Source organism: Heptranchias perlo, chromosome 9 (genome assembly GCF_035084215.1).
Source record: "Heptranchias perlo isolate sHepPer1 chromosome 9, sHepPer1.hap1, whole genome shotgun sequence".
NCBI lineage: Eukaryota > Metazoa > Chordata > Chondrichthyes > Hexanchiformes > Hexanchidae > Heptranchias > Heptranchias perlo.
Genome location: NC_090333.1, coordinates 12797693 through 12823528, shown reverse-complemented (window position 1 = coordinate 12823528; position 25836 = coordinate 12797693). Strand labels below are relative to the sequence as shown.

Here is a 25836-nt window from a genome sequence, read left to right as displayed (position 1 = left end):
TTAACTATTTGGATTCGGGAATCGGAACTACAATTTCAAAATTTGCAGACGACACCAAACTGGGGGGTGCAGTTACTACAAAGGAAGAATGCATCAAAATGCAAGAGGACATTAATAAACTTGTAGAATGGGCGTGTAATTGGCAGATGAATTTCAATATAGATAAGTGTGAGGTGGTGCATCCTGGTAGGAAAAATGAGGTCACATACTGCTTGCATAATAAGAGTCTAAACAGGATAGAGGAGCAAATGGATCGAGGGTGACAGATACACAAATCACTAAAAGTAGCGACGCGTAGAAACACAGAAAATAGGAGCAGGAGTAGGCCATTCGTGTGTCTAGAAATCTATCTAGCTCCTTCTTAAATATATTCAGTGACTTGGCCTCCACAGCCTTCTGTGGTAGAGAATTCCACAGGTTCACCACCCTGTGAGTGAAGAAATTTCTCATCTCAGTCCTAAATGTCCTACCCCGTATCCTGAGACTGTGACCCCTCGTTCTGGACCCCCCTGCCAGGGAAAACATCCTCCCTGCATCCAGTCTGTCTAGTCCTGTCAGAATTTTATGTTTCAATGAGATCCCCTCTCATTCTTCTAAACTCAAGTGAAAACAGGCCAAGTCGACCCAATCTTTCCTCATATGACAGTCCTGCCATCCCAGGGATCAGTCTGGTGAACTTTCGCTGCACTCCCTCTATGGCAAGTATATCCTTTCTTAGGTAAGGAGACCAAAACTGCACACAATACTCCAGGTGTGGTCTCACCAAGGCCCTGTATAACTGCAGAAAGACGTGGTTAAAATGGCCATAAAAAGGCAAACCAAACACTGGGGTTCATTTCTGGAGGGATAGAATTGAAAAGCAGAGATGTTAAACTTGTATAGAACCTTGGTTAGGTCTCACAGTGCACAGTTCTGGTCTCCATATTATAGAAAGGTTATAGAGGCACTGGAGAGAGGGCAAAAAAGATTCACAAGGATGATACCTGAACTGAGAGGATATCCTTTTAAGGAAAGGCTCAACAGGCTGGGGCTCTTTTCTCTGGAAAAGAGAATGCTGTGGGGTGACCTGATAGAGATCTTTAAGATAATGATAGGGTTTGATAGGGTAGACGTGGTGAAAATGTATCCACTTCTGGGGGATTCCAAAACTAGAGGTCATAAATATAAAATAGTCGTTAAAAGGGAGTTCAGGAGAAACTTCTTTACCCAAAGAGTGGTAAGAACATGGAATGCGCTACCGCAAGGAGTGGTTTAGATCAATAGCATAGATGCATTTCAGGGGAAGCTAGATAAGCACATCAGGGAGAAAGGAATAGGAGTATATGCTGTTAGGGTTAGATGAAATAGGGAGGGAGGAGAATGGTATGGAGCATAAACACCGGAACGGACCAGTTGGGCCAAATGGCCTGTTTCTGTGCAGTGGTTTCAATGTAACTCAGTGTAACAATAATCTGAGACAAAATTAATTGAAACTTGGAAAAGTTTCGGGTTAATAAATGATAGTCAGCACAGATTTGTTAAAGGTAAATCATGTTTGACTAACTTGATTGAATTCTTTGATGAAGTAACGGAGAGGGTTGATGAGGGTAGTGCAGTTGTTGTTTGTGTATATGGACTTTCAAAAGGCATTTGATAAAGTACCATATAATATACTTGTTAGCAAAATTAAAGCCCATGGGATTAAAAGGACAGTGCAGCATGGATACAAAATTGTCTAAGCGTCAGAAAGCAGAGAGTAATAGTGAAAGGTTGGTTGTTTTTCAGAACGAGAAGGAAGTATACAGTGGTGTTCCCCAGGGGTCGGTATTAGGACCACTGCTCTTTTTGATATATATTAATGACCTGGACTTGGTATAATTTCAAAGCTTGCAGATGACACGAAACTCAGACATGTAGTAAACAATGTGGAAGATAATAACAGACTTCAGGAGGACATAAACAGACTGGTGAAATAGGCAGACACATGGCAGATGAAAATTAACGCAGAGAAGTGTGCAGTGATACATTTTGGTAGGAAGAATGAGGAGAGGCAATAGAAGCTAAATGATACAATTTTAAAGCAAGCACAGGAACAGAGATATCTGGGGATGTACGTAAATCTTTGAAGGTGGCAGGACAAGTTGAGAAGGCTGTTAAAAAAGCATATGGGATTCTGGGCTCTATTAATAGAGGCAAAGAGTACAAAAGCAAGGAAGTTATGCTAAATCTATATAATACACTGTTTAGGCCTCAGCTGAAGTAGTGTGTTCAATTTTTGGCACCGCACTTTCAGGAGGATTTCAAGGCCTTGGAGAGGATGCAGAAGAGATTTACTAGAATGGTACCAGGGATGTGGGACTTCAGTTATGTGGAGAAGCTGGGGTTGCTCTCCTTAGAGCAAAGATGATTTAAGAGATTTGACAGAGGTGTTCAAAATCATGAACAGTTTTGTTATAGTAAAGAAGGAGAAACTGTTTCCAGTGGCAGAAGGGTGGGTAACCAGAGGACACAGATTTAAGGTGATCGGCAAAAACGAAGTAACATTTTTTACCCAGCGAGTTACGATGATCTGGAACGCACTGTCTGAAAGGGTGGTGGAAGCAGATTCAATAGTAACTTTCAAAAGGAAATTGGATAAATACTTGGAGGGAAAAAATTTGCAGGGCTATGGGGAAAGAGCAGGGTAGTGGGACTAATTGGATAGCTCTTTCAAAGAGCTGGCACAGGCACGATGGGCCGAATGGCCTCTTTCTGCGCTGTACATTGATGATAGAGAGAGTTGGGGTATAGCTTTTCTGTCTCTAGATCCTACTAATGTTCTTTGTGTAAAAAAATACATTGCAGACTTTTTAAAAAGAGCAATGGACACATCTAGTGGCAGTAGAGGAATAATACATAATTCATTTTTGAATCTGAACTGAAGTCTTGACGGCAGCAGGACTGAAGTGCTCTATATAGCAGCCAAATGATAACTTATAATGTGCTAATACTGCACGATTAATGCACACAATTTATTTAAAAAGGGGAAAAACCTGCATCTATATCGCGCCTATCATCACCTCACAATGTCCCAAAGTGCTTTACAGCCAATGAAGTACATTTGTGAAGAGTAGTCACAATTGTAATGTAGGGAAACACGGCAGTCAATTTGCACACAGCAAGCTCCCATGAACAGCAATGAAATAATGACCAGATAATATATTTCAGTTGTTGGTTGAAAGAACTTGCATTTATATAGCGCCTTTCACGACCTCAGGACGACCCAAAGTGCTTTACAGCCAATGAAGTACATTTTTGAAGTGAAGTCACTGTTGTAATGTGTGAAACACGGCAGTTAATTTGCATACAGAAAGGTTCCACAAACAGCAATGAGATAATGACCAGATGATCTGTTTCTAATAAATGATGGTTGAGGGATAAATATTGGCCAGGACACCAGGGAAAACTCCCCTGCTCTTCTTCGAAATAGTGCCATGGGATCTTTTACATCCACCCGAGACGAAAAACAGGTCCTCGGTTTAACGTCTCATTTGAAAGACGGCACCTCCGGCAGTGCCCGCCTTGATTATGTGCTCAACCCATGACCTTCTGACTTAGAGGAAAGAGTGCTACCAACTGAGCCATGGCTGACAATTGTGGATTAGTGTTGGTACAAAATGGCTGCCACATTTACCTTCATAACAGTAGTCACTGCACTTCGAAGTAGTTCATTCGATAAGGGATTTGAGAGGTGTGATGAGCCACTTATATGAATGCGTTTTTTCCTATCCATCAAAGCAAACAGAAGATAAATTTCCACTTAGTTCAGGGTATGAAAACTATACATGAAACTTACTGAACGAGTAACCCAGCCAATGGAAATCTGCTAGTCACCTAATTGGGTGTTAAGCCTGTGAACTAAAGGTGACAGGGACTATAATACAAGACTAGTTCCACATGGTTTTTATTTCTCACAGCTCTCCTGACAGTTGTACAGATCTGTATAAGAACATATTGCATACACACAGATATGAGGCCAGAAACTGAAACCGTACAAAAATGGTCTAATCAATGCACGACTACTAGTATAAAAGTTTGCAGCTGAACCCCGTGCTCACTGCTGACTAGTTTCGATCAATCATTTAAATACATAGTAAAAATACAATCTTTCAGCAAGTGGAGCTTTTTGTGCAGACTACAAAAAAGGGAATTTATTATAATACTTGATTATCTTTATTAGGCAGTTTTGTTATTGAGTTGTGGGGACAACTCTCATTTTAAGGGGTAAGGGGGGGGGGGGGGGGGAGGGGGCTCTATTTGATTCTGAAGTGGGTGGAGGTGTATATATAAAGTGATGTACACTGTTGCTACCACTGTACTTTTTTTCACCATATTTTTGTACACATTACATAGTCGTTTTATATCACGTTACATCTAAAAACACTTTCACTGACGACTGACTTGTATTCAAACTTCGACCGTGCAGCTTTGTTTGGTGGGTGGGGGGTGGGGGGGGGGGGGGGGGAGGAGAAGGAAACAAAGCCACAGTTTTTTTTTTGTTGTTGCCCTCCACCCTCCCTGACATTCTTTGCCTCACGTAGTGCTTCGCTGTTGCTGAGTGGAGGGGGCTGATAGAGACAGAAGGTGAAAGGCCTACTTGGGAGTAAGCAGCTGATTGTGTTAGGCAGGCCCAACGCACAGGATCATAACCAGGTCCAGCATCTTTACTGTCGACCGCACTAGTTCATTACGATTTCTTTCTCTCGTCTAAAACCTGGCCTTCCTTTCCAGCAACAAAAGGCAGCCCCTTCTTGTGCCGATAGGACTGTACACTACACAACATAATAGCAAATCTAATGTATCTTGTGGTTCCATAAATACTCGTCTACACAGACATTTATCTACATCATATTATGGTTAAGAGAAAAGTCTTTGTCACAGAAACCGATCTCGCCTTTGGAATTAAATAACCGGGCCGACACACAGTTTGCACCCATCTCGCCTTCCCTTCCCTTCCTCCTCCGTGTCCATCGGCAGATGGGAACTGAACTTTTGAGAGTACGTGGAAGGCGTCTTGAGGAAACCTGCTGTACGTTAGGAATGTTCACCTGCCGTTGAATGACTAAGGACCGCGGGAGCGTAGGGCCGTGGTCGATGAGGGTGTCCAGTGAAGCCATCGGCTGCGGACACTTTTTGGAAAGCAGCAGGACGCTTCCGATCTGTGCACGGAATCAACAATGGAGCCTTTTTGTAATGCACTGATGAGCATAAAAACCCACTGGGGGTTTTATTTTTCCTCCCCAACTATTGCCCTCTTTGTCATCTGTTTGCCGGGAAGTAGTTCGGGTCAAGGTAGTTGTAACTGCTGTCCTGAGACATGCAGTAATCTCTGTCCAGAAATGTCTCAATTCTGTAGACAGGGTCCAGTTGGTGGTCGCCCTTGTGAATCTCCGTTTCATATAGGCTACAGACATAGGAGAACAAACAAAATAAAGAAAATAAATCGGTAACATGGTAAGATTTGAAATTGCAATTTAGACATCTGTCAACTCCAATTATTTGTAACGTACACACATACAAAGACTGCCATGGTAGGATTTGAAATCAAGCTCCAAGGCCAATATATCCTTCCTGAGTTGCAGTGCCCAGAAATGAATGCAGTACTCCAGATGCAGTCTAACCAGAGCTTTATACAACTGAAGCATAACTTCAACCCTTTTGTATTCCAGCCCTCTTGAGATAAAGGCTAAAATCCCATTAGAATTTTAAATTATTTTTTGTACCAGTCCACTAACTTTTAGGTGATTTCTATACATGGACCCTTAAATCACTCTGACCCTCCACAGTTCCTAGCTTCATATCCCTTGATACCGTTACCTAACAAAAATTTATTGGCCTTGAAAGCTCCAATTGTGCCCAGCATCCACAGCCTTTGCAGGATGAGAATTCCAGATTTCTACTATCCTTTGTGTGAAAAAGTGTTTCCTGATTTTCCTCCTAAATGGCCCAGCTCTATTTTTAAGATTACGTCCCCTCGTTCTTGATTCCCACACCAGAGGAAACAGTTTCTCTATATCTACCCTATCGAATCCTTTTACCATTTTAAAAACCTCGATCAGATCACCCCTCAGTCTCCTATACTCAAGGGAATATGAGCCAGGTTTATGCAACCTGTCCCTATAATTTAACCCTCTAAGCCCTGGTATTGTTCTGAATCGAACTTGCCATTGGAGACAACAAACAGCCGCTTGGGACAGACCACAGTCTACCTTTCAGTCCAACAGGCCATCGTTACCATCTCACGACGAGGTCAAGGGTTTGTTTCCTTGACTGTGCTCAGTGCCCTTAGTGCAAAGCTAACGTTGAAGAATAGAAGAGATGCAATACTCCTCCAGAAGGTTTCCAACAACAACTTTCACTTATCTTCAAACAATGGACCGCAGGATTATCGACCAAGTCCACATTACCATGTGCTTGTAAACCCCAGATTAATATTTTCAATCACTCGTTTGTACCACAGTAGTTGCAAGTCGACCTTTTTAAAACACTTAATTTTAGTGCACAGAATGCAATGTAATAATTGAAAGCTGTTTAACAGCTTTTAAATAAACACTGAAAATAAATGCTGGGAACTGGACATTTTAAAAAAATGCTGCAAACGCACAGCAGATCCGTCAGTATCAGAAGGAGAAAAGAAAGGTTAATACTTGGGGCAGACTCGTCAAAACTCCTTACAAAAGTCATCAATATAAGGGACTAAATTGGACAGCTCTTTCAAAGAGTCGGCACAGGCACAACAAGCTGAATGGCCTCCTTCTGTGCTGTAAGATTCTATGTATTAACCTTATCTTTAAGGCCATGGGTTTTCATGAAAAAGGGGGAAGGAATCACAGAAAGTGATGCCCAAAACTCCAGTAAAAAAATCCCTGAACACCACATAATGAAGTCTGAATTTATCTTATCCAAACCACTGCCAATTAGTGGCCCTCCCCATCTTCTCTTTTCAGAACATGGGCCTCCTGTGTATTTCTAGCACTTTTTCCACACATTGCAGCATATCTTTCCGTAACCATTACAACTCGCATTTATACCGCACCTTTAAACATAGTAAAACGTCCCAAGGCGCTTTACAGGAGCGTAATCAGACAAAATTTGACAACAAGCCACAAAGAGAAATTAGGGCAGGTGACCAAAAGCTTGGTAAAAGAGGTAGCTTTAAGAAGCGACTTAAAGGATGAGAGAGAGAGAGAGACCGGCGGAGAGGTTTAGGGAGGGAATTCCAGAGCTTAGGGCTTAGGCAGCTTAAGGCACAGCCGCCAATGGTGGAGCGAAGGAAATCGGGGATGCGCAAGAGACAAGAACTGGAGGAGCGCAAAGATCTCTGAGGGTTGTAGGGCTGAAGGAGGTTACAGAGAGAGGGAAGAGCGAGGCCATAGAACGATTTGAACATACGGATGAGAATTTTAAAACTGAGGCGGTGCCAGTCCGAGAGCCAATGGAGGTCAGCGAGCACAGGGGTGATGGCTGAACGGGACTTGGTGTGAGTTAGGATACGGGCAGCAGAGTTTTGGATGAACTCAAGTTTACGGAGGGTGGAAGATGGGAGGACAGCCAGGAGAGCACTGGAATAGTCGAGTCTGAAGGTAACAAAAGCATGGATGAGGGTTTCAACAGCAGATGGGCTGAGGCAGGGACGAAAACTAGTAATAGGCAAACACTGACTGAACTGTTCAGTGATTTACATCCTGCAATCGCTGTAACTTACCAGTCAGAACAACTGTCGCAGAAGTCCACCGAACTGTCCTGGGGACAGTCTTGGCAATGCCACCGTAACCCGAGAATCGGCTCCGTGCCGCAGTTGTCACACTGCCAATTAAAATCGCAATTAAAAAGACATTAGTAGAGGTAAACATTTACTGCAGCACAATTGTTATATATTAAAAATAAACCGTGCGAGTACCAGAAACTAAAAATAGAAACAGAAACTGCCAGAACGCAGGCACATTGGCATCTCTGAAAGAGAAAGGATGGGTTCACATTTCGGTAGAGACCGTCCTTGGTTCTAAAGAAGAGTCTCCAGCCATATCGTGAACCGACTTGTTCTCTTTACAGATGCTTTCCTTCTGACACAATATTTGGTCAGGCTGTAAAAAGAAAGAAAGACTTGCACTTATACAGCGCTCTTTATGACCTCAGGACGTCCCAAAGCACTTTACTTGGGGACAGTCTTGGCAATGCCACCGTAACCCTAGAATCGGCTCCGTGCGCAGTTGTCACACTGCCAATTAAAATCGCATTTTTGAAGTGCTGTCACTGTTGTAATGTAGGAAACGCAGCTGGCAATTTGCACACAGCAAGGTCCCACAAACATCAATGTGATAATGGCCTAATTATCTGTTTTTCTTTACTGATGTTGGTTGAGGGATAAATATTGACCAGGACATCAGGGAGAACTCCACAGCTCTTCTTCGAAATATTGCTGTGGGATCTTTTACGTCCACCTGAGAGGGCAGATGGGGCCTCGGTTTAACGTCTCATCCAAAAGACGGAACCTCCGACATTGCAGCTCTTCCTCAGTAGTGCACTGGAGTGTCAGCCTAGATTTTGTGCTCAAGTCTGTGGAGTGAGGCTTGAACCCATGACCTTCTGACTCAGAGATGAGGGTGCCACCAGTGAGCCACAGCTGACACCTCTAACCATATATTTAGTGAGAGAATACTGTACCTCAATAAGGTTTCAAACTGGGGGGCCTGGACTCAATCTAGGGGGTGCATCACGCTTCATTACAGATACAAAACAATGAGCAAAAAGGCACTGACTTAAAGCTGCTTGCTTCTGACCTGCATCTGAAACTTACCAGTGCTTTCCAATCCACAAAATAGCCTAACCAAACAATAATTACATTTTGATCTGTCTCGGAGTCTTGTTTATTTAATGGTCGACTTTGTGGCTTTACATAGAAAATGCCATTCTGACCTTTAAGCAACCCCATCATTCAATTCAAGATGACAGTACAATTCCATAAAGCGTCACACACCTGAGCGGCAGCAGACTACGTTGTGCCTTACACAGCCTGGTACTCCAGTCCTCATCAAGCAACACATCCTCCCAACTTACTGTGAGCAGCTCTGCCAGCGTTCACGTTTTACGGAGGGGCTTTCGGAGGCTTTCCGCACCAGACTTTACCCCAGTGGTCAGAGGGGTTCAATATTATACAATATTTCAACCCACCTTAAACCCGATGTGCTGCACAAAACTGCTCTCCGCCTGCATCAGCTCAAGTTTCTGCTTTTTCAATTTCTTCAAGCACAGCAGCTCTTTGTATTCTGCCATGTGGCGATATGAAGGTGGAATGCTTTCGTCGTCCTGCAAAAGAAAGAGAAAGCAGTTTGCATTTAGTATTAGAAAGGATTTATCCGTCCTTTTATTGACTCTTTTCCCCTACAAGATGGGGAGGGTTGTGGTGCATTCTTGGGGTTGGGTAAAGGGAGCTTCACTCTGTGTCCATGCGTGCTGTACATGACCTGGGAGCATCTGATGCCGACACTAACCGCCCAAAATGGGGAAGCTTTCCATTGCCCAGGATTAACTATGCTCACCTCAACAAGCACAATATTCACGAGAAAGTTTTAAGCAAGAAATTCTAGCCTCTCCACCATCTACAAGGCTCGAGTCAGGAGTGTGATGGAATACTCACCATTCGACTGGGTGGGAGCAGCCACAACAATAATTGAGAAGCTCAACACCATTCATGACGGGGCAGTTTGCTTGATCGGTTTCCCTGCTATTAGACTCAATGTAAGGAATCTTACAACACCAGGTTACAGTCCAACAAATTTATTTTAAAATCACAAGCTTTCGGAGATTATCCCCTTCGTCAGGTGAATGAGTGAAAAGGTTCTCAAATCGCACATCTTATACTAGGCTGGGACAGCATCACACCAATCAAAAGGTGTCGTTGTTATTCAAACAGGCCAGTCACGGAGAACAGCACGTCCCAGTACACTGGATATACATTATGTCAATTACACAGACAGACGGAAAGAAACCCAAATGGCAGGGAGAGAGAGAGAGAGAAAGGGAATATTAAAAACATAATTTTTTTTCCCTTTTTGCTGGTGGGGTTACGTGTAGCGTGACATGAACCCAAGATCCCGGTTGAGGCCGTCCTCATGGGTGCATGTCACGCTACACGTAACCCCACCAGCAAAAAGGGGGAAAAAAATTATGTATTTAATATTCCCTCTCTCTCTCTCCCTGCCATTTGGGTTTCTTTCTGTCTGTCTGTGTAATTGACACAATGTATATCCAGTGTACTGGGACGTGCTGTTCTCCGTGACTGGCCTGTTTGAATAACAACGACACCTTTTGATTGGTGTGATGCTGTCCCAGCCTAGTATAAGATATGCGATTTGAGAGCCTTTTCACTCATTCACCTGACGAAGGGGATAATCTCCGAAAGCTTGTGATTTTAAAATAAATTTGTTGGACTGTAACCTGGTGTTGTAAGATTCCTTACAATTGTCCACCCCAGTCCATCACCGGCATCTCCACATTGGACTCAATATTCAACCCCTCCATCACTGGGTACGTTAGCATAGTGGTTATGTTACTGGACTAATAATCCAGAGACCTAGACTAATAATTCCGGAGTCATGAGTTCAAATCCCGCCACGGCAGCTGGGGAATTTAAATTCAATTAATTAAATAAAAATCTGGAATTAAAATACTAGTATCAATAATGGTGGCCATGAAACTACTGGATTGTTGTTAAAAACCCATCTGGTTCACTAATGTCCTTTAGGGAAGGAAACCTGCCGGTCTGGCCTATATGTGACTCCAGACCCACAGCAACGTGGTTGATCCTTAATAGCCCTCTGAAATGGCCTAGCAAGCCATTTAATTGCACAATGTCGCTACAAAAAGTCATAATAAGAATAAAACCAGACACGACAAAGGCAAACCAAGCCCAGTCGACCCTGCAAAGTCCTCCTCACCAAAATCTGGGGACTTGTGCCAAAATTGGAAGAGCTGTCCCACAAACTAATCAAGCAACAGCCTGACATAGCCATACTCACAGAATCATACCTTTCAGCCAATGTCACAGAATCATACCTTTCAGCCAATGTCCCAGACTCCTCCATCACCATCCCTGGGTATGTCCTGTCCCATCGGCAGGACAGACCCACCAGAGGTGGCAGTACAGTGATATACAGTCAGGAGGGAGTGGCCCTGGAAGTCCTCAACATTGACTCTGGACCCCATGAAATCTCATGGCATCAGGTCAAACATGGGCAAGGAAACCTCCTGCTGATTACCACCCTCCCTCAGCTGATGAATCAGTCCTCCATGTTGAACACCACTTGGAGGAAGCACTGAGGGTAGCAAGGGCACAGAATGGACTCTGGGTGGGGGACTTCAACGTCCATCACCAAGAGTGGCTCGGTAGCACCACTACTGGCCAAGTCCTAAAGGACATAGCTACTAGACTGAGCCTGCGGCAGGTGGTGAGCGAACCAACACGAGGGAAAAACGTACTTGACCTCGTCCTCACCAATCTACCTGTTGCAAATGCATCTGTCCATAACAGTATTGGTAGGAGTGACCACCGCACAGTCCTCGTGGAGACGAAGTCCCGTCTTCACACTGAGGACACCGTCCAACGTGTTGTGTGGCACTACCACCGTGCTAAATGGGATAGATTCAGAACAGATCTAGCAGCTCAAAACTGGGCATATCCATGAGGCGCTGTGGGCCATCAGCAGCAGCAGAATTGTATTCCAGTACAATCTGTAACCTCATGGCCTGGCGTATTCCTCACTCTACCATTACCAACAAGCCAGGGGATCAACCCTGGTTCAATGAGGAGTGTAGAAGAGCATGCCAGGAGCAGCACCAGGGGTACCTAAAAATAAGGTGCCAACCTGATGAAGCTACAACTCAGGACTACATGCATGCTAAACAGCGGAAGCAACATGCTTTGGACAGAGCTAAGTGATTCCACAACCAACGGATCAAATCAAAGCTCTGCAGTCCTGCCACATCCAGTTGTGAATGGTGGTGGACAATTAAACAACTAATGGGAGGAGGAGGCTCTGTAAACAACCCCATCCTCAACGAAGGCGGAGTCCAGCACGTGAGCGCAAAAGACAAGGCTGAAGCGTTTGCAACCATCTTCAGCCAGAAGCGCCGAGTGGATGATCCATCTCGGCCGCCTCCCGATATCCCCACCATCACAGAAGCCACTCTTTAGCCAATTCGATTCACTCCACGTGATATCAAGAAACGGCTGAGTGTACTGGATACAGCAAAGGCTATGGGCCCCGACAACATCCCAGCTGTAGTGCTGAAGACTTGTGCTCTAGAACCAGCTGCGCCTCTAGCCAAGCTGTTCCAGTACAGCTACAACACTGGCATCTACCTGACAATGTGGAAAATTGCCCAGGTATGTCCTGTCCACAAAAAGCAGGACAAATCCAATCCGGCCAATTATCGCCCCGTCAGTCTACTCTCAATCATCAGCAAAGTGATGGAAGGTGTCATCGACAGTGCTATCAAGCGGCACTTACTCACCAATAACCTGCTCACCGATGCTCAGTTTGGGTTCCGCCAGGACCACTTGGCTCCAGACCTCATTACAGCCTTGGTCCAAACATGGACAAAAGAGCTGAATTCCAGAGGTGAGGTGAGAGTGACTGCCCTTGACATCAAGGCAGCATTTGACCGAGTGTGGCACCAAGGAGCCCTAGTAAAATTGAAATCAATGGGAATCAGGGGGAAAACTCTCCAGTGGCTGGAGTCATACCTTGCACAAAGGAAGATGGTAGTGGCTGTTGGAGGCCAATCATCTCAGCCCCAGGACATTGCTGCAGGAGTTCCTCAAGGCAGTGTCCTAGGCCCAACCATCTTCAGCTGCTTCATCAATGACCTTCCCTCCATCATAAGGTCAGAAATGGGGACGTTCGCTGATTATTGCACAGTGTTCAGTTCCATTCACAACCCCTCAGATAATGAAGCAGTCCGAGCCCGCATGCAGCAACACCTGGACATCATCCAGGCTTGGGCTCACAAGCGGCAAGTAACATTCGTGCCAGACTGGTGCCAGGCAATGACCATCTCCAACAAGAGAGAGTCTAACCTGGACATTCAACGGCATTACCATTGCCGAATCCCCCACCATCAACATCCTGGGGGTCACCATTGACCAGAATCTTAACTGGACCAGCCATATAAATACTGTGGCTACAAGAGCAGGTCAGAGACTGGGTATTCTGCGGCGAGTGACTCACCTCCTGACTCCCCAAAGCCTTTCCACCATCTACAAGGCACAAGCCAGGAGTGTGATGGAATACTCTCCACTTGCCCGGATGAGTGCAGCTCCAACAACACTCAAGAAGCTCGACACCATCCAGGACAAAGCAGCCCGCTTGATTGGCACCCCATCCACCACCCTAAACATTCACTCCCTTCACCACCGGCGCACCGTGGCTGCAGTGTGTATCATTCACAGGATGCACTGCAGCAACTCGCCAAGGCTTCTTCGACAGCACCTTCCAAACCCGCGACCTCTACCACCTAGAAGGACAAGAGCAGCAGGTACATGGGAACAACACCACCTGCACATTCCGCTCCAAGTCACACACCATCCCGACTTGGAAATATATCGCCGTTCATTCATCGTCGCTGGGTCAAAATCCTGGAACTCCCTTCCTAACAGCACTGTGGGAGAACATTCACCACACGGACTGCAGCGGTTCAAGAAGTCGGCTTACCACCACCTTCTCAAGGGCAATTAGGGATGAGCAATAAATGCCGGCCTCGCCAGCGACGCCCACATCCCATGAACGAATAAAAAAAAACTGGCGCACTGCGTATGCAGTATGTACCTTCTACAGGATGCACTGTAGTAACGCACCAAGATTACCTCAACTGCACCTCCCTCCCCTACAACCTCTACCACCAAGAAGGACAAGAGAAGCAGTATCATGGGAGCACAGGGTACTGAGAATGTGTCAACATTTGCTGGGTGACCCTGGGAGTGTGTCTATTTTTTTACACAGGGGGCCAGAAATGTAACAGTATTTGCAGGGAGCACTGGGAGTGTGTCAGTGCTTTCAGGGGTCCCAGGAAGCAGAGGGTCACCGAGACTGTGCCAATAGTTGTAGGGGTGCCCATTACTATATAAGAACATAAGAACATAAGAAATTGGAGCAGGAGTAGGCCAATCGGCCCCTCGAGCCTGCTCCGCCATTCAATAAGATCATGGCTGATCTGATCCCAACCACAAATCTAAAGAACACAAGAAGTCGGAGCAGGACCCGGCCACATAGCCCCTGGGCCCTCTCCGCCACCCACAGGGCATTGACCGATCCGAACTCAGCTTCATGTCCAATTTCCTGCCCGCTCCCCATAACCCCTAATTCCCTTTACTTCTAGGAAACTGTCTATTTCTGTTTTAAATTTATCTAATGATGTAGCTTCCACAGCTTCCTGGGGCAGCAAATTCCACAGACCTACCACCCTCTGAGTGAAGAAGTTTCTCCTCATCTCAGTTTTGAAAGAGCAGCCCCTTATTCTAAGATTATGCCCCCTAGTTCTAGTTTCACCCATCTTTGGGAACATCCTTACTGCATCCACCCGATCAAGACCCTTCACAATCTTATATGTTTCAATAAGATCGCCTCTCATTCTTCTGAACTCCAATGAGTAGAGTCCCAATCTACTCAACCTCTCCTCATATGTCCGCCCCCTCATCCCCGGGATATGCCTAGTATGATGCAACTGTTATTAAGTAAGTTACAAGTCACTTCTGTAAAACTTCAGTCTTAATCAAATTTATCCCTACAACTTTAATTTTTTTTAAAATTCTTCTATGAAATTCTAGTTTGATTACTAGGAAGATAACTATAAACAATTTTTAAAAAATATTTGTAAATGCACCAAGTGTAGTACTGAGCCATATGCAGAAGACAGCAGGTTCAATACTCTGTCTGTGCTGAGTAGGCTTATCTCAGCTGGGGCAGCACAACTGGTCGGGGAACAAAGGAGTGGAAAGATGGGGGTTTGATGGGAGTGGGGGGGGGGAATGAGTATGGCTTCCCCCTCCAGATGACAGTCCAATGATCCCAACTGGAAAGTTCATGTGTGTGGAATTCAAGTGAGTGGCAGGACCGGGGTTAGCTGTGATGCCTCAGCAGTTCAATAGCCTGCCGACACTCACTGCCATGACTCAGGCGGGATGGCCATTTGGATGGGGTCATCGATGCCTGCAGGTACAAGTACAAATGGAACCATATCCCGGCAAAAGTGACTCCCTTCTCAGGGAGAAGGCTCAGAAAATCAGATAGAGAGGGGAAAAAATAATAATTTTAAATGTTAGGCAACGGGCTCCTGGGATATAAGCAGTTGATCACTAATGGCTGTCCACTGTCAAAGCTTTAATCCTTCAAAGCCTAATCACAAAGTGCAGCGAGTTATGAATTGCATTCAGCACGACTACTTTGCAATAATATCTAATAACATTTATAATTTTTACAAAAGGATTGAATGAAAAATTAAGATCGGGGCAGTTTATTTTCACTATATCCTGATGCTTAGGGCTGCCAAAGAGATGGGACCAAACAGAATATCAAACAGTTCCCTGCTTGGCATTGACGATAGACGCAGTAAGTTTCAATGAAACAGAAGCAGCTTTGAAATCAAAATGATCGCTTAAATGTTGCGGTAGTTTTTCTGGAACCTTCTTCAGAGAAATGGAAACAAAAATATCAAAATGAGTTTGTAGCCACAGTTAAAAGAATTGACGGCATTGTACACACTACAAAAATTCCATTTTCCCTTTATTAATTTCATGTAGAATAGGCTAAAAAAAAGGCCACGGTTTTATAAATAGGGGCATAGAGTAAGTACAAAGAAGTAATGATAAACTTATACAAGACATCAATTAGGCCACAGTCACTGTGAGATTGTGGCCTAAGAGACTGTGAGAGCACTGTGTCCACTTTTGGCTGCCCGATTATAGAAAGGACACTTGAGCCATGGAGGCATACAATGTAGATTCACCATGGCTGGCAAACCATAGCTATGAGGGGAGATGTGAGATAAAGGGACTAGTTCCACAGGAGCAGAGAAGCTAAATGGAGAATGAACAACTTTCAGAATTATGATGGGTTTTGACAGAGTGAATAGGGAATGTCTATTTCATTCGGATGGGGAGTCATCAAAGAGAGGTTATCAGTTTAAAATAGTCTCCGAGAGTGAGGAATGGGGTTCGGAGAAATTCTTTGCACGGAGGGCTGTTGGACATTAGTATGGTATGCCTCAGAGAATACAATCATACATGCACATAATACACACACACACACACATATATATATATATTCACACATGCGCATATATTGTAGAACCACAGCACAGGAGGCGGCCATTCGGCCCATCGTGCCTGTACTTGCTCACACTCAGAAAAAAATTATATTTTGAAAGCTGAAGATCTTTCAGTGCTCAAAGGGCATCACTTATGAATCCTACATCCATTGCATTGCTAAACCTTCCCCTCACATTCTTTTAAATATGCCAATCTACAAGCGATTCCTCCTATCCTCATCTTCACTGTGTTGAAATCCAGACTCTAGTTCATTCTTTCACGGGACCTCCATACTGTGCAACTTCTCGTATCCTTTCCTCCTGCAGCCCACAGGTTTTTAAAAACCCAAGCTTGGTGTCACTACTTCACAATATGTCTCATCTTCTCTCTTACTGTTTCCAATTTTGGTGATGCCCTACAATCGGGATGGATGACCCTTCACTTAGATTTCTCAATAAAAAAAATCTAAACCTGTAGCTGAACACTACAACATCATGCAGCCTATCTTTATAGATATGCAACTGAAAACATAAATCACACATTCTGAAGACATAATCAAAGTTTGTCACACTAGGTCCTGAAAGAATTAATCATTTTAAAACACAACCTTTCTATAAAATTGATAGAAAAAAGAAAAAAAAAAGGCATTTATATAGCGCCTTTCACGACCATACGACATCCCAAAGCAATTTACAGCCAACAAAATATTTTTGAAGTGTAGTTATGTTGTAATGTAGGAAACGCAGCAGCCGATTTGCGCACAACAAGGTCCCACAAACAGCAATGTGATAATCTGGTCATTGAGGGATAAATATTGACCAGGACACCAGGGGGAACTCCCCTGCTTTTCTTCAAAATAGTGCCATGGGATCTTTTACGTACACTTGAGGCAGATGGGGCCTCGGTATCTCATCCGAAAGACGGCACCTCCGACAGTGCAGCACTCTCCCAGTACTGCACTGGAGTACATTTACGGCGTGCATTTCTCTCCTTGTTTTACTGGCTTTTGTCACTGCCACACATGATGGGTTAGTAGGGGATCGGAACTTACCATGTGGAGTCCTGTACCTACAAACCCATAGGAAGAAATACGAATTTCATTTATATAGGACCTCATAATGTCCTCAGAACATCCCAAAGTACTTTACAGCCAATTAATTACTTTTCTGAGGTACAGTCAGCTTTGTTCAGCCAATTTGTACATGGCAAAGTCCCACAAAGAGCAAATGAATGAATAATCAGTCACTTTGTTTTGGTAGTGTTGGTTGAGGGAGCAAAGCTGGCCCTGCTCTTCATCGAATAGTGCCACATGATTCTTTATGTCCATCTGAACAGGTAGACATGACAGTAGTTTAACAATGCTGCACTCCCTCTGTACTGCACCGGCCTCGGTCATGTGCTCAGATGCTGGAGTGAGGCCTGAACCCTACAACCGTCTGACTCAGAGGGGAGTGCGCTACCACTGAGCCAAGCTGACATTGCCAAAAATTCCATGGCACAGCATTATGGGAGCCTCCAATGTAAAGGTTCTTTCAGACAAAGCGATTGTCACTAACTTTACACGTATCACTTTTTTTTTGAAGAGCACGGTGTTCTCTCCGTGCCCCGTGCTCCCTCAAACCCCGGCACCAAAAAACAGATGAACCGATCGTTCCTCTTACTGCTGTGAGTGGGATCTCGCTGTGTGCAAAATGCCAGCCACATTTGCCTAGAAAATAACAGTTGCTGCACTTCAAAAGTAATTATTTGAATGTGAAGAACTTTGAGATATTTAAGATGTGATAAGGCGCAGAACAATTTAGACAGCCTAAGAATCAATCAACGCTGAACATTAAAAACTCCCTTTAAGCCTTGTGTTTTTAACCTATACTTGCCCCGGACAGACAACAATAACTTGTTTATATAGCGCCTTTAACGTAGTAAAACATCCCAAGGGGCTTCACAGGAGGGTTACCAGACAAAATAAAGATATTAGGACAGGTGACCAAAAGTTTGGTCAAAGAGGTAGGTTTTAAAGGAGTGTCTTAAAGGAGGAGAGTTAAAGAGGCGGAGAAGTTTAGGAACTGAATTTCAGAGCTTAGGGTCTAGACGGCTGACGTCACAGCTACCAATGGTGGGGTGATGGAAATCGGGGATGCACAAAAGGCTAGTATTGGAGGAACGCAGAGCTCTCGGAGGGTTGTAGGGCTGGAGGAGGTTACAGAGATAGGGTGGGACGAGGCCATGGAGGGATTTGTACACAAGGTTGAGAATTTTAAATTCGAGGTGTTGTGGACTCCAATTGATTTATGACATGAGGAAATAAGAAAGAGGAAAGTAGTATCAAATTTCTCACAGAGCAACTCTGATCCAAGATATATTCGATGTTTATTTGTAATGTAGCATCAAAAAACCCTGAAAAGGTCACACGGATCAGATATTTGCCTTTGTAGCTCCAATTTTAGCTCGGTGACAGTTTAAATGTCAATAATTACGTAGGTTTGAAAGGCAAGAAATTCAAGGAACACAGAAAAAGGCTTCTTTCTTCAATAACTAATTCAGTCTCAGTAAACTGGTCAGTCAGTGAACGAAGTGAAAGTGATATGAAGTGAAACATCGAGCAACAAATCCTATGCAATACAACCTTTAGCAATTAAAGGTCACAGGCTTTTTTTTAAAAAAGGGTCAGGCCGCTTTTCTTTTTGCTCTCCCTTCCTCAAAATGAAGACACTTACTGGGAATACACCAAGGGCACCAGATGCCCCCAGGATCCTGTGAAGTGGCAATTTTACACGTGAGCTGGTGTAGCGAGTGTTGGCAAACCATTCAACCGTGCACAGCGTCACAGCTGAGTCCAAACATTTACTCAACAACCACTTGTGCAAAATTTTTAGCAAGGATTCCTGGATAGCAAAACAGTAGGAGGAATATTCGTTGGAAGCAAAAAGAACTTTACCGTTCTCAAAAGGGTACATTTACAGATGGGCAACTCTCAAGTAAACTAAAATCTACTTTTTAATAGGTAATGAACTTCCAAAAAGGGTGCAATGAATGTTAACTAAAATGCAAAGAAACTAATCAACACACAACAAAACTAATTCAATTGATATCTGACTGCACCAACACGGTCACATCTGTTTTATCCACTTCATATGAATTTAACCAACCCTATTTTGTATAGTACACTAGTATCACTTGGTGTTGGTTTCCCTGTGAAATAATGGCCCAGTATTTGCTGCCAAAATAACAGTGAAATTAATGACGCTCGCCATTATTAATATGTAAATCGTCCAAAACTTGATGTGAGGAAGAGATACCCTGTGAATTGCGAATCACCACAAGTTGCTGAAAGATTTGTGCTGCTAGCCTCGCGAAAATGGCAACTCACCCTCAACCTCCTCGTGAGTTTCATGACGTTACTGTGTTTGTGCATTAATTGCCAATTAAACTCACCACAGAAAGTTAGGGCTGGTAATTAACAACGTTAACAACGTTAAATGGAGGAGATTTATGTTCCTGCAATGCCAATCAACCTCTCCAGACCAAAAAGGGAACAACTAAAATTGTTGTTAGAGATTTTTTAAATTTAAAATTTTTATCTTACTTTTCCTTTGTCTCCTTTCCCCCTCTCTTAATCCAATCTTTCTTTCCCCCTCTTTCCGTACCTGATTTTTTTTTATTAGTTCATGGGATGTGGGCGTCGCTGGCGAGGCCGGCATTTATTGCCCATCCCTAATTGTCCTCGAGAAGGTGGTGGCGAGCCGCCTTCTTAAACCGCTGCAGTCCGTGTGGTGAAGGTTCTCCCACAGTGCTGTTAGGAAGGGAGTTCCAGGATTTTGACCCAGCGACGATGAAGGAACGGCGATATATTTCCAAGTCGGGATAATGTGTGACTTGGAGGGGAACGTGCAGGTGGTGTTGTTCCCATGTACCTGCTGCTCTTGTCCTTCTAGGTGGTAGAGGTCGCGGGTTTGGGAGGTGCTGTCGAAGAAGCCTTGGCGAGTTGCTGCAGTGCATCCTGTGGGTGGTACACTCTGCAGCCACTGTGCGCCGGTGGTCAAGGGAGTGAATGTTTAGGGTGGTGGATGGGGTGCCAATCAAGCAGGTGCTTTGTCCTGGATGGTGTCGAGCTTCTGGAGTGTTGTTGATTTGAGTCTAATTCATCTACTCTAATTCACCTTCCACCTCCGTCATTCCTCCGTTTCTTTCTCAATCCTTAAATCTCATTTGTTAAGGAGATAGACTGTTGGTCCTGTCGCTCACCAAGGTCCCAGATGCTCTACCGTCCCCGTTATTAGCTCGCAATTCCAGCAATTGGTGGCGCTAAAATCTTTTGAGCTGAAGGGTGAGGGATAAAGTCTAACGAACTGGGCATGCAGCAAGATGCCCCGCTCCAGCAAATTCTGGGCCAATCCGCTCTCTAGGGGAACTTACCGAGACCTCGTCGTCAGCAGCCGTATCGAGTTGACTGCTATAGAAGCTGCTCCTGTCGTCTTCATCGTCCATATAGACGGGAGGTTCGTGCGACGTCATGAAGGTGGACGGCCGGAAGAGGTGCTTGTTGAGAGGATGCTGACGCCTGTTTGAAGACTAAAATTTTGAAGGAAAAAAAAACACAAATTTAATCTTGTTTATTCAGCCTCTGCCGTGTCGTTTCTGCAAAATAACCTGAGGCCCATCGTAGCAACCACTTAAATTGGATTAGCTCTAATCTGTATAATTCTGCCATTAAACAACCTCTATTACAAGATAATCAAGATTATACCATGTATGGCATCTCTCCCTGAAATATTCTTCTCATTTCTCAGAAACATTATCATAATTAAGAATAAGCAGCTCCACTCCATTAACTGCATCAAATTAGTTCACATTTGAAGTTAACATTTCTATTCAATTTTTTATAATTTGAAGCTTACCTACCTACCTAAAAAGTGTAGAATAAATAAATATTTTATGCTATGCAAATCCCATATTATAGTCTGTAAATTGCCCATGGCAATATTGGCCCAGAATGTTTCGGGGTAAAAGTGAGTTGAGGAGATTTTCCCCTCGCTGAGGAAATTTGGACAGAACTGATTTAAGGCAGTTTTATGCCGAAACATCAGTACGTATGAATTTCCTCAATCATTTGCGCTGCTCCTTTAGTTACAACCACCGAAACCGTACTTGGCTCATTAACATAGCTCTGACCCCATGCAAAAGACCAAAGAACTCAAGTTTCCTATATTTACGCTAGTTCTGAACGGGTGTAAATTACCCCCCAAATTTAAGGCGCAGCAGGACCCAGAGTCACTATTTCTGGTGTTTTATAGCCATTTAAAAAAATTCTCCTTACTGAGACTGCACCATACTTCCTGTATCTTTGAATGCTTTTTTACAGCATCAGAAGCTGTTACATTAAAAACAGAAAGGTTCCATAATCACACTTTCATAAACATGCTGTGCTTAATGTGCATAAATGATGGTTTGATGGCTTCAAACTTTAATTTTCACATCAATAAGATGAAGAGGGACTTAAAGAAGGCAGATGGTATATATTCCTCGCTTTCCTTGGCCCCAATTTATTTACGCTGATTTCTGCTCGTTTCATGCCAGTTTTTACATTTCTCCATTTACTAATGCAAGTTCCCATCGCCGTAATTTCTGTGCAAGTGTGATCGAGAAAATTCGGGACCATTACGAGTAGAATCATAGAGCACAGAAGGAGGCCATTCGGCCCATCGTGCCAGTGATGGCTCTTTGAAAGCTATCCAATTAGTCCCCACTCCCCTGCTCTTTCCCCAAAGCCCTGGAATTTTTTCTTTTTCAAGTATTTTACACCTAATAGCTCCCAATAATGAAGAAAATCAGTGAGAAAATCATCACCCTGCACAAAACAATACTGGACAGCACAGACTGGGAGACAGCACATTAATGCATCTTTTATATTACAGAATCACTTCAGACTGAAGCAGTTTTGTAGCTTCCTGGAGCTTTGTAATCTGCCCAGATTATTCTGGAGTGGGTGGATTTCACTGTACTGGCAGCAGCTGAGAAGCAAATGCACATGTTCAAGCTTTACACAGACAGAGTTGTTTAATGATGATGAATTTGCCACCACCAGCCTTGGTATTTCTGAATACAGCTCTTTAGTTTGGCTCCCCGAGCCTGCAGACAAAGCAGCACCCCCCTCAGTTATGTTACAGTACTGCCACCAGCAGCACTGTGCAATTATGAAGGGGCCATAAATTTCAAACAATGCTTACACGGAGAATTACTGGATGATTTCCTCGGCCAGAAACAGAAAATTAAATCCATCATCAACAGTAGGGTTTGTATAAATAAAAGCCAAATCTGAATTACATTTCTGAGCTCAAGCACCCACACAAATCAGTTTATATAATTCACTTCAGCACAAGTAGTTGTATTCAGTTCATTTGTTACAGTGACAGACTCCGATCTGCTTTTGTATCCGTGTAACTCAGGAGGATGAAAAGAATCTATGCATTTCTTCACTTCTACTCGATAATATTCAACATTAAATACTTTGGGAGAGTATTGCAAGAGGATCCATTTCACATAATGATGTATTTGAAAACAAAAAGTAAAATGCAGCCTAACAGCTACAATACTGGAGTCTCAAACAGAGTGTGACTGGCTGTTACACTCCGCTTACCCCATGCCCCATTAGGCAGTCTTCATTAAATCGTCTAGAGAATAGAAGACTGCCCAGACAGCACTTCAATCCTGCACTGTGCAAGCACACCTCCTAGTGGATCAATCAGGGAATGGCAGCAACAGCATCTGTGGAGATTCCTATTGGCTGGACAACCTCAAGAGTAAGGAGTGAAGTTAAAAGAACCTAGGAAAGGACAACTTGAAAAAAAAAACCAACCAACGTTAATGGGAATGAATAGAGGAAAATGGCCACCCGCATTATCTGCTTAGTCTTACGAACAAAAACCACAATACCTTTTTTGAATGCAGGTACACGTTTGGAGTTCTTCCCGGAATAGGGATCCCAGCTTTAGCTAACTTAATGAAATATTTCTGCACTCTGCTGGCAACCTGAGTGAAAGGAGAGATACAAAATAACTAGGCTGAAAGAACAACGCAGACAATTGGCATTGACGGGGAAAAGATAGGCTAATGTTTCAATCGTGACCATACATCAAACTCAGCATTCATGCATTTCTGTTTACCTCTATACCGTATAATGATAAATTCATACTCGTGCAAAAATACCATCTCAGTGTAATATTCATAAAGAAAGAACTTGCATTTACATAGCGCCTTTCACGGCCTCAGGGCGTCCCAATGTGCTTTACAGCCAATCAAGTACTTTTGAAATGTAGTCACTGTTGTAATGTAGGAAACGTGGCAGCCAATTTGCGCACAGCAAGGTCCCACAAATAGCAGTGTGATAATGACCAGATAATGTTTTTTTAAAAAAAAAGTAATGTTGGTTGAGGGATAAATATTGACCAGGACACCGGAGAGAACTCCCCTGCTCTTCTTCAAAATAGCGCCATGGGATTTTTTATGTCCACCTGAGGGGACAGACGTCTAATGGTTTAACGTCTCATCCGAAAGGCGGCACCTCCGACAGTGCAGCACTCCCTCACGTTCTGCAGTGAAGTGTCAGCCTAGACTTTGTGCTCACGTCCCTGGAGTGGGGCTTGAACCCACAGCCTTCTGACTCAAGAGGAGAGAGTGTTACCAACTGAGGCAGAGCTGACACCTAAAGCTTTCAGCACGGGTGTAAAAAGCATCAAAACATAAATATAATTTCTGCTTTACTGTGATGCTGGTCAAGTGTTAGCCACAGGCCAAGGTGTTCAAACTGCAGCCCCTGAATCCTGGCAATCTCGATTTGAAGTGCTGGTGATACAGCCATATTTGTACTTATACGTCTTACCTGCTGTTGTGTCCTGTTTGAATTTTGAAAGCCTGGTTTACAAAAGGCTGTAAATTTAGTAAATAAATCTAATTCTTAAAAAATTTATTTGCTTTCAGAATGTGAGCGATGTTGGCACGGCCGCATTTATTGCCAAGAAGGTGGCAGTGGGCCTAAAAGCAACTGGTGGGGAGGGGGTGGTCATGGCTGGGCTACTTCACAGAGCATTATGAATCAATCAACCACGTAGTGTGGTTCTGAAGTTACGTCAAGGCCAGACCAGGTAGGGGAGGCAGCCTCCATTCCCAGAAGGACATCAGTGAACCAGTTAGGGTTTTACGGTAATCCAGCAGTTTTCAGTCCTTTTTTTCTGGTGCTAACCCGCAAATTTATCAGATTTACTGAATTTGATTTCATGGTAGGATTTGAACTCACAATTTCTGGGTGATTAATCCGGTACCATAACCATTATGCTGACGCACCTAAATTGAATCACTACACGTAGATCTGTTAGTATCATATCAGCAACCTGATAATGAAAACATGAATTTGATATGTGGGTCCCAGGGCTGTGAGGTATGCATCTGGTGCAACCCATGAAGATAAAAAGCTTGGACAACTTGTGATAATTATTACAAAAATCAAATAGTTTAATATTTACACAGTCTGCACTACAATATAATAAAATATAATAAAACATTGATGGAAATGAGCTTAAGCTTATACTGAAGACCTGCAACACCCCTGCTGAATACTGCAGTTACCTGCTTGGCAGTTCGGTTGCCTAGTTTGTCTGCTATCTTCTGCCAGCGTCGCGTTTCCACTTCTTCTGGGGGATACTTAAGGAGCAGTTCCTCTAATCTTTTCTTTTAAAAACAAATGAAAAGACACAGGGTATATCACAGTCTTCAGTCAATATTCACTACTGTACTGGTTCAGAATCGGTTGGCAAGGTAAGTGCTGCATTTCCACAACTTCTTGTACAATGGATGTTTTTACGGTATCTGGATAGCACTAGTAAAGGGGAGGGGGATGCAGGGGTGGTCACAGATTTAATCCACACAGTGAGGGAAGCAAGAATCGGGAGAGTCGTTTCCACGCCATTCATAGAAAGTTATAGAAAGCTACGGCACAGAAGAAAGCCATTCGGCCCATCGTTTCACAGTAGCATTAGCAGAAGCCTAGAAATCAGTCACCAGCCATCCATGTCAGCCATAGCTGATGTATGAATTGAAGATCCCAGAAAAGAAAAGGAACGGGATGTCACAGAGCAACCTGGCCTAACCTTGAGTGAGCTTCCTGACAATTAAGAAAAATAACTTTTCTTAAAAAAAAATTCAAACGAGATTTTTGAGAAGTCTACTTTTTGCCAGTATAAAATGAGGGAAGGGCGATCTTCAAATAAAACTGACGCTCCCGGCGTCCCTTCCCCTTTAAAGGAATACCTTAATGCCTGAAAACCTATGGAATAGACCCCCACTGACTAGAGTAAATACTTACTCTCTTCAAAAAGGAATTGGCTCGATTCCTGATTCAAATGGAGAGTAAAGGGCTACAAGTTTCAGGTTGAGAAACAGTCAACTCAGATCCTGAAACAAGATCTGGACGACAGACCCAGGTGGATGGGCTGAACGGATGGTGATTTCTGACTCTTGCATCT

General features: G+C 43.7%; 1 protein-coding gene across 6 annotated transcripts in view; it reads right to left on the bottom strand.

Annotated features, from left to right (window-relative positions):
• Positions 1–3906: 3906 nt before the first annotated feature.
• The window catches only part of zzz3 (zinc finger, ZZ-type containing 3), a 107354-nt gene continuing 85424 nt past the window's right edge, over positions 3907–25836 (bottom strand). For all 6 annotated transcript variants that reach the window (XM_067989865.1, XM_067989862.1, XM_067989861.1 and 3 more), the window contains 6 exons: positions 24941–25042; positions 23252–23347; positions 20735–20890; positions 9190–9324; positions 7724–7824; positions 3907–5422 (listed from right to left, as the gene is read on the bottom strand). In XM_067989865.1, coding sequence (XP_067845966.1) covers positions 5278–5422; positions 7724–7824; positions 9190–9324; positions 20735–20890; positions 23252–23347; positions 24941–25042 — 735 coding nt within the window. In that variant the 3' untranslated portion in view covers positions 3907–5277. The remainder of the gene's footprint in view (positions 5423–7723; positions 7825–9189; positions 9325–20734; positions 20891–23251; positions 23348–24940; positions 25043–25836) is intronic.